General features: G+C 43.1%; 2 protein-coding genes across 5 annotated transcripts; both read right to left on the reverse strand.

Annotated features, from left to right (window-relative positions):
- Positions 1-886: 886 nt before the first annotated feature.
- Positions 887-6,240, reverse strand: PSMA4 (proteasome 20S subunit alpha 4). Of its 4 annotated transcripts, none has more exons than XM_015639313.2 (9): positions 6,124-6,169; positions 5,857-5,916; positions 5,629-5,671; positions 4,728-4,890; positions 3,352-3,429; positions 3,039-3,127; positions 2,059-2,189; positions 1,720-1,843; positions 887-1,285 (listed from the first exon to the last, which is right to left on the reverse strand). In XM_015639313.2, exons 2-9 carry the CDS (start codon positions 5,857-5,859, stop codon positions 1,131-1,133), a joined length of 786 nt encoding a protein of 261 aa, XP_015494799.1. In that variant the 5' UTR covers positions 5,860-5,916; positions 6,124-6,169; the 3' UTR covers positions 887-1,130. The 4 variants fall into 4 exon arrangements, with proteins under 4 accessions (XP_015494799.1, XP_033372824.1, XP_033372823.1 ...); XM_033516933.1 differs by having other exon boundaries at positions 2,059-2,204; XM_033516932.1 differs by lacking the exon at positions 5,629-5,671 and having other exon boundaries at positions 2,059-2,204; positions 6,124-6,240.
- A 743-nt stretch (positions 6,241-6,983) lies between these two features.
- On the reverse strand, positions 6,984-12,123 carry HYKK (hydroxylysine kinase). Its single transcript, XM_015639311.3, has 6 exons — positions 11,924-12,123; positions 11,711-11,790; positions 11,079-11,414; positions 10,185-10,327; positions 8,146-8,329; positions 6,984-7,509 (listed from the first exon to the last, which is right to left on the reverse strand). The coding sequence occupies exons 3-6, from the start codon at positions 11,407-11,409 to the stop codon at positions 7,046-7,048; spliced, it is 1,122 nt and encodes a 373-aa protein (XP_015494797.1). The 5' UTR covers positions 11,410-11,414; positions 11,711-11,790; positions 11,924-12,123; the 3' UTR covers positions 6,984-7,045.
- Positions 12,124-13,668: the final 1,545 nt, after the last annotated feature.

The raw sequence follows: 13,668 nt of genomic DNA on the forward strand, positions 1-13,668 counted from the left end.
TGAAATTCAGCAAGGCCTTACTTTTAAGCATGGCACTCAGGCTTTTCACTTTGCTGTTCATATCTGAATGGGTGCACATTAATTTTTAATAACTTTGTTTTTGTTTCCTTTGTTCACTCCAGATCACTTTTTTTTCACAAGTAGAAGAGATTTTTGCTAATCTGACAATCATACGTTTTTTTGCATTCAGAATAGGGGCAAGCTGGACAAAAATGACTATGATTCCTAATTAATGCACAATTATGATTTCTTGGTGGTTAACTGGTTAGTTTTCTTGACTGGTGTGTCAGAAAAAGGAGCTAAATTCACTGGGGAACTATCAGCAACTCTAAACTAAACATAAAACATCTCAATTTCCTTTCAGGATAAAATGTGAAATAGTCAACATGGCCTAAAAATCATGCACTATTTTACTTACCTATTTGTACTTTGACAAGATAAAAGCATTTTCACGTGGCCTTTGTAAAATGTCTTTCTAGTTTGTGTGAATATAACTAGTGTTATATGATTAATTCCTTAGAAAACACATGCACTTGTGAAGGCTATGATAAAAGGAACACATTTGCTACAGGGCATTTTTTAAACACTACTGCTTGCAAGACCATCAGTTTGACAGAGCCTGCTATAGAACAAAATAGCCCAAAACTAAAACTTGGCATGCCAGCACACTTTAATTCTGTATTTGTGAAATGACTTTTCAAACTTAGGAGCTCTTTTCACTACCTTAAAAGGAAAACCCACAGATACACACAAAATTCTAACAATTCTAACACCGTATTTGTTCTTTACCAACTAGCAAATACCTTGTTTTAATGGTTTAAAGCAATTAAATTCCTCAAGATTGTGCATATCCACGCATTACTGAGGAAATAAAGACACCCATCACTATTCTTCTTAAATTTTATTCCATAATAAAAAAGATGAAAGAAAGAGTGTTCAAGAATTAAAGCAATTATTGGTCAATGTAAGGAGCAGTAAACTAATTATCTAAATGATGACTAAGGTCCTGGTTCATCAAAAGTACTCTGGGTCCTACATGGCATAGCTGTAGGCTTCCACAGCATAGAAATCCAGATTATCTTTTGCTGAAGCAGGTCCTTTATTATCTAGAGAACACTTGATTTCATATTCTATTTATCCTTCTCTTTTTGTTCTTTCTCCTTCTTTTCACGTTCAGCTTTTGCTTCCTCCTCCTCATGTTGTTTTATCAATTGTTCCACCTCCTTTTGCTTCAGAACCCTTATTACTGTCTTTCCGTTCTCTCTTGTCAGTGTTGCAATTTCAACTGAAACACATGGAACAGACAGCAGTGTTTAGGCAGAGCAATCATCAGCAGGGCAAGGTTTGAGATTACAAGTGACAGTGAGGCAGAAGGCTCCAGTGCTCCCTGTGCCACACAGCCTGGCTGGAGGCAGCCCCCCGCAGTCCCCTCCCTGCAGCAGAGCACAGCAGCAGGGGAGCTCCTCTCAGGGTTCTGCTCCCAGACACGCAGGCATTTCAATCCCCAAACTGCAGCCTCACCTCTGGAGCTGGCCAGCAGGGATCAGTCTGCACTAAGCTATCTGGACTAAGCCTCTTAGGCTAAGGCTGAGAACTCCTGCATCTTCTGAAAACATTTTTTTGTGACACCTGACACTCCAGTGAGCCACATCTGGAATATGTGCACTCACTTCTCCCTTTGTTTAAGCGAGGTGCTGTCCCGTGTCAGCAAACACTCACCTTTCTCAGCAGAGAGCTTGCTGACATCCATGGTTTTGTTTAGAACCTTAATGGCCAATGCCAGGGCAGTCTTTAAGGTCATTTCCCCCTCTTTGTAGTCTTGCTTCAGCATTGACACAGCTGCCTGTAAATTTCACAGAAATTAAAATGGTGTCTTTGTGCAATCAACCACACAGCTGGGGTTTTGCCAGATAATACCAACACATGAGTTAACAGCAGGATTTCTACAATTATATGTAAATCTCTCCTGCACTAATAATGAACAATTCAGCTTAACTAATACAGTACAATTTACACTTTTTAACTCCTCTTTTTGTGAAGAAAAAACCCAGAACTTACAGCGCTATTATTCCCAATGCATGTGGCTTTCCACCCTCCATAATTTCCACTAGGATCACTTTGATACAGCTGAAATCCATAATGCTTATCCCAGCCAATATAGAGCAATGAAACACCAAAAGGACGTTTTCCTGTTGAAAAGAAGGCTATTAGCAACCTAAATTTAGTAACAAAATTGGTCATGAGTGACAATTATTTTCTTTGATTTTGTTTTTCAATCTATTCCTGTGAACTAGGATTTAGCAGACAGTTGTGCACTTCTGTTGCTTGAGATAAGCACACCAGCATTTCCTTTTAAGTGATGGGGTGGGAGGCAGCAGAGGTCTATTCCATTTAACCTTAAGAGCGGTTCATTTTTCTCTCCACAGATTGTAATTTATCATCTCAGGACTTTAAATCAAAATTTAATATTTCAAGTATTAGCTGTTAAAGCATTTAACTTAGCAGTGTCAAAAGTCAGGTAGTTTAAAAGGTAATTCTCTCCTGCTACATATATGTAAAACACCAGAATCATCAGTTCACATACTGAGGAACACAACTTACAGTATCATTTTCTAACATGTTGCTTGATCCATATAAACAGTACTTTTTTCAAGTGTTAGAATATGGATACCCACACATACAGCCTTGGTTTTGATTCATGGTGCCATTATGCTGGATGAGCCCAAAAGGTTGCCTAAGCAATTCTCTGCTGGACTTTTGAAGGCATTCATTAAATGCAAGAGCACTCAAAGCACTCTATACAATGGGCCAGCATCTCAGCCATCAATTTCCCAAGCCATAAAAAGTAAAAAAGCCTCAGCAGCAAAAACCAGTAACCATGACTACCCACTCCCCTCTGAAATTAGGCTATTTTTTTCTTAAGTATAACTTTTAAAGAGAATTCAGCAGAACTGTCCACAGACTTAGATCCTTCATATTATGTAAGAGAATTGTTCTTGAGACATTTAGTAACACAATGATTCATCACACTTCATTACCTCCAAACTGTGTATAAGCCTGCTTGATATCACATAATGCTGTTACTAGTTGTTCACAAGGAATGGGCTCTTGATACTGTAACAAGTACCTAATATCAAAGAGGAAAAAAAACAGTTTTCAAAACTTATTTTGCTGGCCATATCCTGCACAACATTTGAGAGCAGACAAGTTCCCAAATTAGAGCCTCTGTGATCTTATTGTTCCATTTCAACCTACTTCTGATCTACTGAATACATGTTTATTCTGATCTAATGCATAGAGAGTTAAACAGCACAGGCAAGTAAAAACCATGTTAGCTGACAGCAGACCTACCTCTGTGCAATCAGTCTCAGCTCATTTGTTAGAACATTGGCATCTGAAGTTATTCCTGCAACACTGCACGCCATATCCCTACAAGAAAAGCATACAAATTAACTGAATTCCTGTCAATCTCCAACCAACACACATCTTCACAAAGGGGTACAAGCAGAGCACCTGCAGTCAGGCTTTTCTGATCAAAACTACACAGCTGCCACACAAAATGGGTTCATCAGCTCCTGCCTTTAGGGTGCACCAAAAATATCAGTAACCATTTGCTAAGAGCAAAGGTGGACAGCCAAAGTCAGTACGTCAGTATGTTAGTACACATACAGTTCTGAGAAGAGGGTCATGCCAAGGATGATTAAGTTCTGAGTAGTTTCACAAGAACCATTAGGCACATACATACAGGTGTCTCTCAGGAGGCCACCTGACACAGCACACCCCAATACTGAAGGAGCCACACAGATGTGACAGGCCTTCAGTGGGAGTTGCTGGCTGATACATGGCATCTGTGTAACTGGAACTTCATGGTCTTGATAGGCATCTAAGAAAAATAGGCACTTCCATCCTTGATTGTTTTGTTGGATCTTAATTTAGTGTCTCTAGCTCAATCTGATATGCTACAAACCTTTTCCTACACAAAAAAAATTTGTGAAATTAGGAATTTTCCAAAAGATGGAAGGGCTGTTCTAGGTGACTACTCCAGTATGCTGTTTCACTGCCTCCTTGAAAATCCAGTACTTCCTACCATTCAGGTGCTTTCAAGATCAATATGAAAGGGGAGGCAGACAGGATGGAAGACTATTTGTGCAACTTCTGTCAAGGATGAAGCTCTACTTCCCTTGCAACATGAAAGCATAATCCATAAGACTCTTTGCTCTGACATAACAAATTTAACTGCCAAAGGTTAGAATGAAAAAGGTTATAGAAAGACTTTTCATCTCTGCTACAATTGTGGCAAAGAAGCCTAAGGCACATTTTACCCAGTTATCTCATACTTTTCAAGCCACCAAAGAGAAACAGAGAAGGGAAGGAAGGGGAGCTGAAATAGCATGGTAATGTTTGTGTGCATTCTTTATGGTGTTTTGTAAAACTGAGATTTCCCAGTTCTCTTAACTGCTGCAATACTATTACCGTGTATGACCTAGTACCAACAATAGGCTATTCCACCTACAAAAATCTCCTAGAGATAAAAAAAACCAATACAGCAATACTTCTACTTTAGAAGGGGAACTACTAAAGTGAACAATGACAGAATAGTCATACTTATCCAAAACACCAAACAAAAAGATTATTAACACTTCAAATAAAATAAACCCAGGTTATGTGCTAATCACGGCTTTGTTGTTAATAACATCATTGGACATTTAATCACCATTTCAACTTACTCATTAAGTTTGTATATTTTCTCAGAGAAAAACACTTCATCAAGAAGCTTGTGAATGTTGCGCCGCTCTGCTGCCAGCAGAACTCCATCGTTTGCTAGAATTCCCAGGCAAGTGCCTGCATGCCCGATGGCCTCCATTGCATACTCAACCTGGTACAGGCGACCTGGGAAAGATTGGAATTCCTACCATCAAAAAATGACACTGAACCAGACCAACTACACAAGGTGACTTAAAGTTACAAGAATCTGACAAGGGCTCATTATCCCATCTACTTCTTCAGTCTCTTACCAGTCAATTGTAAATTAATTGGCTGAAAAGGAGGAAGAAGTCAGAGAAAGAAAATAAGATAATACTGGACATGGCCACTGGGGGAAAAAAATCCCTTTTATTAAAAAAAAAATAAATAAAAATTTAAAGAACTCTCTGCTGCAGTTAAGCTAAGACAAATTTTCAATAAACAAAGAAAATATTTTGTACTGGATTTCTTGGGTTCATTCCATCCAAGAAGTAAGAAAACATGCTTTGTACACGTTTCAGCACGTACAAGAATAACAAGAAGAGGTGTGACTGCACCAGCAGGATATTATTCGTTCTCAGAGGATAGTGACAAAATCTAACCATACTCAAACAAGTGATAAATGGTTACTTCAAAAACATGGCAGTGATATTACTCACTGTTGGGACTCAGTCCCATTATTGCTTCAATTAGAATGAATTTGAAAGTGTCCGCTTCGGACCCTTGCTGTCCCTACAGAACTGGGTGTGGGTAAATATGATTTCTTTAACTTATATTCAGACAAAAACATGCTATACTAACAACCACCTTTTGTGTAAGTGTTTTTATAGCTTTGAGAAGACAGAACAGTCAGAGTTTACTTGAAAGTGTCGGGTTAAAAAATACCTTCCGGAGAAAATATAGTAGTTCTGGAGTCATATCTTCGAGACTGTAAAAGGAATAGCTCAGTAAGTATCACCAATCTCTTGTGTACCAACGCCCTAAAGCCCCTGTATAATAGACCCAGACACTCGGTGACCTCGGGCTGGCCACTGGCGACCGCCGCCCCCCCCCGGGCCGTGACTCGGCAGGACCCGCGGCTCATCAAAGCTCCAGGGAGGGCGGGTCACTCACCATGGTGCCGGGGACAGCGGGCCGGCAGGAGAGCACAGGGCACGGGAACCTGCACCGGGCCTGCAATAGAGCACAGGGCACGTGAACCGGGCACCCCGGGAACCGGCACCGAGCGCACCCCGGCACAGCCCCAGGGGGCGCTGCAGCCCAAGCCCGCACTGCACAGTCATCCTCAGCGCAGCAGAACGCGAGGGCCGCGCCGCCTCCCGCGCCGCGCAGAGACGCGTCCCGCGCTCCACCGCCCACCCGCCGCCCGTCCTCACTCACGGCAGGCCGGAGGGAACCGCTGGGCCGGGCGGGGGGCGGCGAAGCCCGGCCGGCGGGCAAGAACCGGGCGCTGCGGCCGCGCCCGAACCTTCACCGCCGCGTCGGAAATGGCCGCCGAGCCTGCGCGGTGCCGCGTGCCAGCCTGGGGCGGGGCCTGCGCCCTTTCCTGTCGCCACGGGGCGGGGCTGGCGCGCGCGGCCCGGAGGGTCACGTGCGCGTGCTCGCGCTCCGCCGAAAGGGGCGGGAAACGGCCCCGTCTGCCGTGTGAGGGAGAGTAATGGTGACACCACATCCCTACCGTGTGAGGGCGAGTAACGGCCCTTGTCCCGCCTGCCGTGTGAGGGAGAGTAATGGTGACACCACACCCCTGCCGTGTGAGGGCGAGTAACGGCCCTTGTCCCGCCTGCCGTGTGAGGGTAAATAATGGTGACACCACACACCTGCAATGTGAGGGCAAGTAACGGCCCTTGTCCTGCCCGCGGTGTGAAGGTAAGTAATGGTCACGCCACACCCCTGCCTTGAGGGCGGGTAATGGTCACGCCACACCCCTGCCGTGAGGGCGAGTAACAGGCCTTGTCCCGCCCGCCGTGTGAGGGCCGGTAATGGTCACACCACACTTGTGCCGTGTGAAGGCAAGTAATGGTCCCAGCGCACCCCCGGCGTGAGGGCGGAAAAAGGCGCGGCTCCTGCCATGAGGGTGCATAATGGCCACATACACTCCCCCCGCTGTGAAGGTGGTAATGGCCACACCCCTGTGCCCGTCGTGAGGGCGGTAATGGTTTTCTCTCTCGGGGAGATGAGCCTGGTCCCGCCCCTGCCCGCGGACACAGCGCGGCGAACGCGGCCCATCCAGCCCAGGAAGCGTTGCCTTTACCGATTTATTCAGTCCGGTGTCACCCCCAGTACATCAGCAGCCGCGGACCTACGGGGCAGGTGCATGGTGCGTGTACGCCTGGGCAGTCTCAAACCACATCTTCTCCACAGCTTCCTGGCCCACCTCAAACATTGTCATTAAGTGTTTCCAGCCAGTTTTGGCCGTGACTGTGAGGTACTCCTTGTTCTCTGGGTACAGCAGAGCCGTGTGGGCGGCAATGACAAGGGACTGTGCAAACCTCCCAGTCACAAGGAGAAAGAGGGCACCTCTCTCCTCGGCCGTGAGTGGCAGGATGCTCTCAAATCCTGCAAGAACGTGTCCCCCAACACTCAGAGGGTCTGGACTCTCAATCATCATGTACATAATGGCTATCGCAACCTCAAACACGTAATACCCATAACTCATGTCGCTAAAGTCCAGGATGCCAGACACTCTGTACTGGGGATTCTCCAGGGAAGCAGAACTGGAATCTACTAGAATGTTGTGGTCATTAAGGTCTCCATGATTGATACCTAAACACAGAAGAAATAGAAACAGAATTTAATAATTATTAAACACCTGAAACAGCTTTGGGAAGATGCATGTCAAACTAACACTCAGCTACAAAACCACCCTAGACCCCTGCAGCATCAAGTGCTGCCTTTCACACCTTTACTGCTTCCCATGAAGCTCCATTGCATTGCCAGATGACCAACAGCAGTGGAGAAGAGGAAGCATTACAGGATCATGCTCCAGCCTGCTGTGATACACTCTGTGTTTACAAACGCACAACAGTAGCTTCTAATTACAGAACTGTCACATTATCACCAATGTCAACTGAATTCCAAAAATTGGATTAAGTACTTGTTTGCATTAAGTACTGTTCTCCATATATATTTAGTAAGCTGATAAACCAGCATGAAAATCATAAACTTAACTGGAAGTAAACTCATCAGAAAGATAAAGAACTGACCCTGACTGGACAGAACACTTCTCTTGGCTTACTCTGTACTGCGCACATTCAGCACAGTGTTTGTCCATGTCTAGGCTAGGGAAAAGAGATTTACTTTTTTCACTATTTTTGTTTTCCTTCTCTATGGAGACAAACCTCCTGTAAGAAATTTCTGTGTCTCAGTTCAAAATAATTACAATGAGAATAAAATACTCACAGGCTCGGAAACTGCTTAGCTTGGGTATTACTTTGCCTTTAAACTGTTCAATAACTTGCTCCACCACTACACGGTATTTGTTCTGACCCAAAGCATAAATATACTGATCTAGAAGAGGAACATTTGCCAGGTTCCAAATGAACTGATCTCGATGCAGACTTTTTACTGATGGATGCTGGAATTTCTTTGGAAAAAGCACACAATAATACAGGCATAAGAAAAATTGCAGACTTTTTGATTAAAGAGCTTGATTCAAAACTCCTATTAATTTTAACAGGTTTCTAATAATATCACTGAAAAACACCATGAGTTTTGGACTGTTGTTTTATATCAAGTAAAAGAATAACCCAAAGAATGATTAAGGCAAGCATCTAAGTGTCTACATACAACCTGAATGGTTTTCCTCCATGTTTTAGGTACAAAGATTACCTTAAGTAATTTGTCAGTTTGATAGTGTAAAATTGCTGTTGACTGTCCATAGGGTAACATTATGTAGAAACTTTGAACCTCTGCCAAGGCCAGAGTCCTGCTCTGGCAGAGCTCAGCCTGCACAGCTGATGCTGCAGAAAGTTGTGGGAGCACCAGACACAAAACCTGACAGCATGCTGTGAGCAGGCACACTGTGCTTTTAAAGGTGGAACCTTTGGGGGACAAGCCGAGGAAAAGCTGGTGTGTGAAAAATCCTGAGCACAGTGGTTTATGGAGACACTGACCATGGTTTTATGCTTATGAAAATTTGTCTTTGTACATCCAGACCTCACTACTTTAAACATACAAGGTCCTTAACCCCTCTCTCACTAGCAAGTGGACAGGATGGTTTGGAAAGTGACATTCAGAGAGGAAAAGCATCTCTCCCACTGCACACCCCATGCTCATCTTAGACTCCTCAGATGCTTATTAAGGTGACCTCTGGGCCAAATTGAATCAATGCATAGGGCAAATTTAAAAAAAAACAAAACAACAAACTTCCCACAAGAATATCTGGCTTCCTTTTAAGAAGAACTATGCTTGTAATTTAGGCTCCTAAAGATCACTAAATGATAATCAAAAGTGGACAGTGTATGAACAAGTAAAGAGCCAGATCGACCCTAAACCACCTTGATGGATGATAATCCATATGTTAAGGGAATAAAGAACCTTTTCCATCAGAACTGCTTCCTCCTTAGTAGGATCAGTCACAGGCATATTTTGAGACTAGCTTATTTTAATCAATAAGAGTGTGATCAGTGTGTCAGAAGGCAACAGTAAGTTATCTTTCACATATATATATAATTTATATATCATTTAAGAATGTGCCTAGTAAAACTGGGAATTCACATCTCATAACTGTCTGAAACTGGTAGCCAGAACATGAGAAGGAAAGGTTAATGAAAGGTTAATAAATAATGTGAGGTCTTTCATACATCAAACTTACTTACTGGCTGATTGATCAGCTTTATTATCCTGTGTAACTACAGAGTACAGACAGAACTTACTTTGCATTAAGACTGAATGGAAGTGATGCAAATGAAAAGTGTCACAGATCTTTGTTTGCTGGCACAGCTGGCACTGTAGGGAGGGTACCACTGTGCCATGGTCTGTGAGCACTGTCACAGTGCTAATGACAAGAAGAAAGTCAGTAAGTCAAAAGGAATTCAAAATAATAGATCAGCCAGCTGTGCACTACACAAAAATCCTTTAAAACGAGCTTGGCATTCTTCTAATTTGATCACCCTAGGGTTGATTCTCCATTATTTGTCAGGTTTGAAACACTAACAGGTGAGCTTTGCATAAGTAAAAAGAACTCCTTATTTCCCTATTCATGGTACAAAAATGCATTGCAGAAGGATCACCAGTACCCTGTCACTTGTCATGTACTTGTCATGAAAGGCTTTAGTAGCAGCCAGCTTGGAGGCTGCAGCTGAGCCATGAGTCAAATTCACATCTGCAGTCACCAACTTGCATTTTGCAGGTCAGAAAAGCAGGCAGCAAGCATGTGAGCAAATGCTGAAGAGACATTGATTAAGAGAGAAGTCTGAGGCTGAAGCATGAGAACTCACCTCTGAGAGCACTTTATCCATGCTGGCAGCAAGCCTCCCAATCTCATACAGAATCTGAGCATTGGTAGTGATTTTTGCCACTGGAGTACCTGGCAGGTAAGTCAGCAGTCTGACTATGTATTTCTTGCTCCCAGGTCCTGTACCTGACAAGGAGAGATGCAGTCAGTCACTCTGCTATGTACTACTGAGTATTAGTTAATGCAAAAGGTAAAAAAGGTGTATCCCAGGGTAGAAGTTGACAGATGTAGCTCACAAAACAGATTTCATGCCAAGATTTGATTTACCAGAATGTTGTATAATAATGTACAAACCTTAATACACTGAGAAAATCTATGCTGGATTTTTAGTCCTTGTGTTTGGACCCAACTCAGCACCAAGCAGGGTTCCTCCAGTGCCCACACACACCCACATAAAGTTTTTCAGCAGAACAGGTCTCAGGAATCCCAAATATTGTATGGAAATTACAGTGACAGTAAAAGCTAAATGCCAACACAGTTTTTCTTCCAAACACTGTTAAAGCAATTTATTCTGGCATCAGAGATGGGCTAGAACTGTATTTTACACCACGGTGAAAGCAAATAATTTCAAGCACCATGTAGTCAATGAGGCATTTTTAACTTTTCCTGTACATAGACGCAAATGTCAGGTAAATGTTTTCTCCAATTCCTTAAGCTGAAGTGTTTTCCAAGGTAATTATTACTCTCTCCGAGTTGTTTTGTTTCTGGTATTTTACGTTTGGACTATTATGGCTGGAATACAGGTTACATGATGCATATCCCTACTATTCAAGTACAAGCCTAGAGTTTTCCTTTAGCATACACACGGTATGCCATACAGCAAGCTACTGTGGAGCTAAGGGTGAGAGCGGGGCAGTGGAGACTCACAGCGGCTCACCTCCTGACTCCAGAGACATTATGTTACCAGCTTTTGTCAGATAAGGAGTAGCTGAAGGGAAGCCTTCAGCACTGAGAAACATCATGGCCTGGGTCTGCACTTCAATGAGGTCAGGCTGCTGGCTGTCTTCTGAATTGGTGATTTTGAGGACATACTCATCAGCACCTTCAGCTGAGACACGCACGTGGAAGTTCTGGTCATCATAGCTGGGGAGTGACCTGATCCAAGACACCTTCAATCCAAACACCCTGTCAACCAATTCAGCTGCCTCCCTCTCACCAAGTGCTGGTTTGGTCAAGGTCTGGGGTTGACAGTAATTCCCAGAAGACATTGTGTCTATAGGAGAAAAAGAAAAGCTGGATCTAATCTGTATTCTGACACCAGAAGCAGTAATTACTGCAACAATTCATTCAGCTACTGGAGAAGAGTTTCCTACATTAATTAAGCAAGAAAAAAACAAACCAACCCCCCATGCCACCTTGTGTTTCTTACATCACAGCTTATCAAATACTTGGGCTGCAGCCCCTCCAAAGAAAGACTGCTAGACAGATGCACTCAATCTCTTCAGAACAGCAGACATGAAGAGCTTATTAACCAAGCTTTTATTAGCTCACTTCTAGCAGCAGCCTAACCTGGTATTTTTGATAGGTGGAAATGACTCCCTGAGGAACGGAGTTGCTGAATCCCTGATCAGGAGATCTTCAATTCGTGCCTGCAAAAGGCAAGAAGTATTTTAGTAAATTATAACGTTAAAGTAAATTAAATCTTTTCGCTTGGTCACAGCCTTCCAAATTCCTGTGCTAAGAAAGGCAGCCCAAACCTACAGACGCTCGCTCGTCTCTCACCTGCCCAGCTGCAGGAATCTCGAGTTTCCCCAGACGAACGCAACCCTTGGACTCGGCGGGAGCCGCGCCAACCTTTGCCCAGCCCGAGGAGGCTGCAGAAGGTGCGGTCAGCCGGGGGCCCGGCCAGCCCAGCCCCCGCCTGGCCGGTTCGGAGCCGGAGCGGGCCGTGCTCAGCGGAACGCGGGGCTGCGCCCGGGGGCCCCGCGCTGCAGCCGGGCCCGGCCGCACCTCCCGGCCGCGGGCAGCGGCGCCGGAGCCTTCCCGCGGCGCAGGAGCGCTGCCCCAGGCCGTGGGCCTTGATTTCCAACAGCACGAGAGGGGAGGAAAACTACGACTTCCTGTCACAAAGGCAGAACTCTTAAAAAACCTTGCGCCCACAGCGGGCAGGAGGGAAGACGTCCGTTTTATATTTTTGCTTAAAACCCTTTTATCAGCACACCACATCAAAATCTCTGCCAAATGCTTAGGTTGAAGACCGCATAAAATATATATAACAAACCTGAGGCATCTTGCTCAGAATGTTCTTTAGACTGTTCCAGTGAAATTTTTTACTGGGACAATGGGTCCAGTCCTAGAATATTTTGCCCTTAATGAAAGTAATGCCAAAATTACTCAATTTTAATATAGATTAAAAATATATATAAAATTATAATAAGCTCTTAAAAATATAACTATAATATAAATAATAAATATAATATATATTATATATAAATAGATATTATAATAATATATATTTATTATAATAAATATAATATAAAATATATAATAAAATTACTCAAGATTAATATAGAAATATCTTCTGAAACTCCTAATGGAAAAAAGTAATCTGCCATGGTTGACATCCTGCTATGACAGAATTAGGAACCTGAAGAAAAAGGAATTTAGGAAAGGCATGCAGAAAAAAAACCCAACAAACCCCCTCCCCCAACCCAAACATCAACAACTAAAGCATCTTGACTTTAAGTAAATCAGTAAAAAATCCTCTATCGCAAAATTTCAGTATTGTTTGTAATATTAAGGACACAAAAATGAAAACATTATCTTAATCAAATGTCTATTTTAATCAAATAGGGAATTTAGAAAAGGGAAACTATTTCCCCAAGAAACAATTTTTTCCTCTCCAATTTCAGAACAGATGTTAATAAAAGGAATTGACAAACTCTTCTCACTAGAAATCACAAAATCGAGGCTTTTTTTCAAAAAAGAAAAGAGCTCTGTGAAATACTTAGAGTTCCCTCTCCCGATTTCTGAGGTGCTGAAGCTTTAGCTCATTAGAATAAAATCAATACAGTGGGAAAGCATTCTTGCTGTGGTTTAACATAGCTGATTACAGAAATGTCCTCCTGCTCTCTGCAAGCAAGATGACAACACATTTTGCAGATCTGTACTCCTTACTCTTGCTTCAGTTGCCACACTGGAGTGCCAAAACCAAAGACCTATAAACTTCTGTTTCTCCTGCCTGCCTGGTACTCTGAGGGAAGCTCACTGTGGTTGTGAGGCAAGGCAGAGTTTGAAGGTTGTACTTTGCCCTGTCTTATTATCTGTAGAAAGACAGACTTGAACAATTTAGCATTTGTGAGTTGAACTCCAGTCTAATGCTTGTGCTGAAAGTGAGGGCTGAAGTAGGTTAGTGCTGGACATCCCCAAATCACTTCTGAGGATCTTGTCAGAGTTGTAATCTTGGCCAACAGTTTGCTTTAATACAGGATTTAATCTCAATTCTAAATTAGACATTTTTCTGAAAT

The sequence above is a fragment of the Parus major genome, chromosome 10, assembly GCF_001522545.3.
Source record: "Parus major isolate Abel chromosome 10, Parus_major1.1, whole genome shotgun sequence".
NCBI lineage: Eukaryota > Metazoa > Chordata > Aves > Passeriformes > Paridae > Parus > Parus major.

Excerpts from the sequence above, each read along its gene's own strand:
- PSMA4 (XM_033516933.1), bottom strand. Across the intron at positions 3,128-3,351 it reads CTGAGACTGATTGCACAGAG|GTACTTGTTACAGTATCAAG; the intron begins GTAGGTCTGCTG and ends CTTTGATATTAG. Across the intron at positions 1,286-1,719 it reads CAAGCTCTCTGCTGAGAAAG|TTGAAATTGCAACACTGACA; the intron begins GTGAGTGTTTGC and ends CATGTGTTTCAG.
- HYKK (XM_015639311.3), bottom strand. The coding sequence starts at position 11,409 with ATGTCTTCTGGGAATTACTGTCAACCCCAGACCTTGACCAAACCAGCA. Across the intron at positions 10,328-11,078 it reads AATGTCTCTGGAGTCAGGAG|GTACAGGACCTGGGAGCAAG; the intron begins GTGAGCCGCTGT and ends TCTCCTTGTCAG. Across the intron at positions 7,510-8,145 it reads GCTAAGCAGTTTCCGAGCCT|GTATCAATCATGGAGACCTT; the intron begins GTGAGTATTTTA and ends TTCTGTGTTTAG.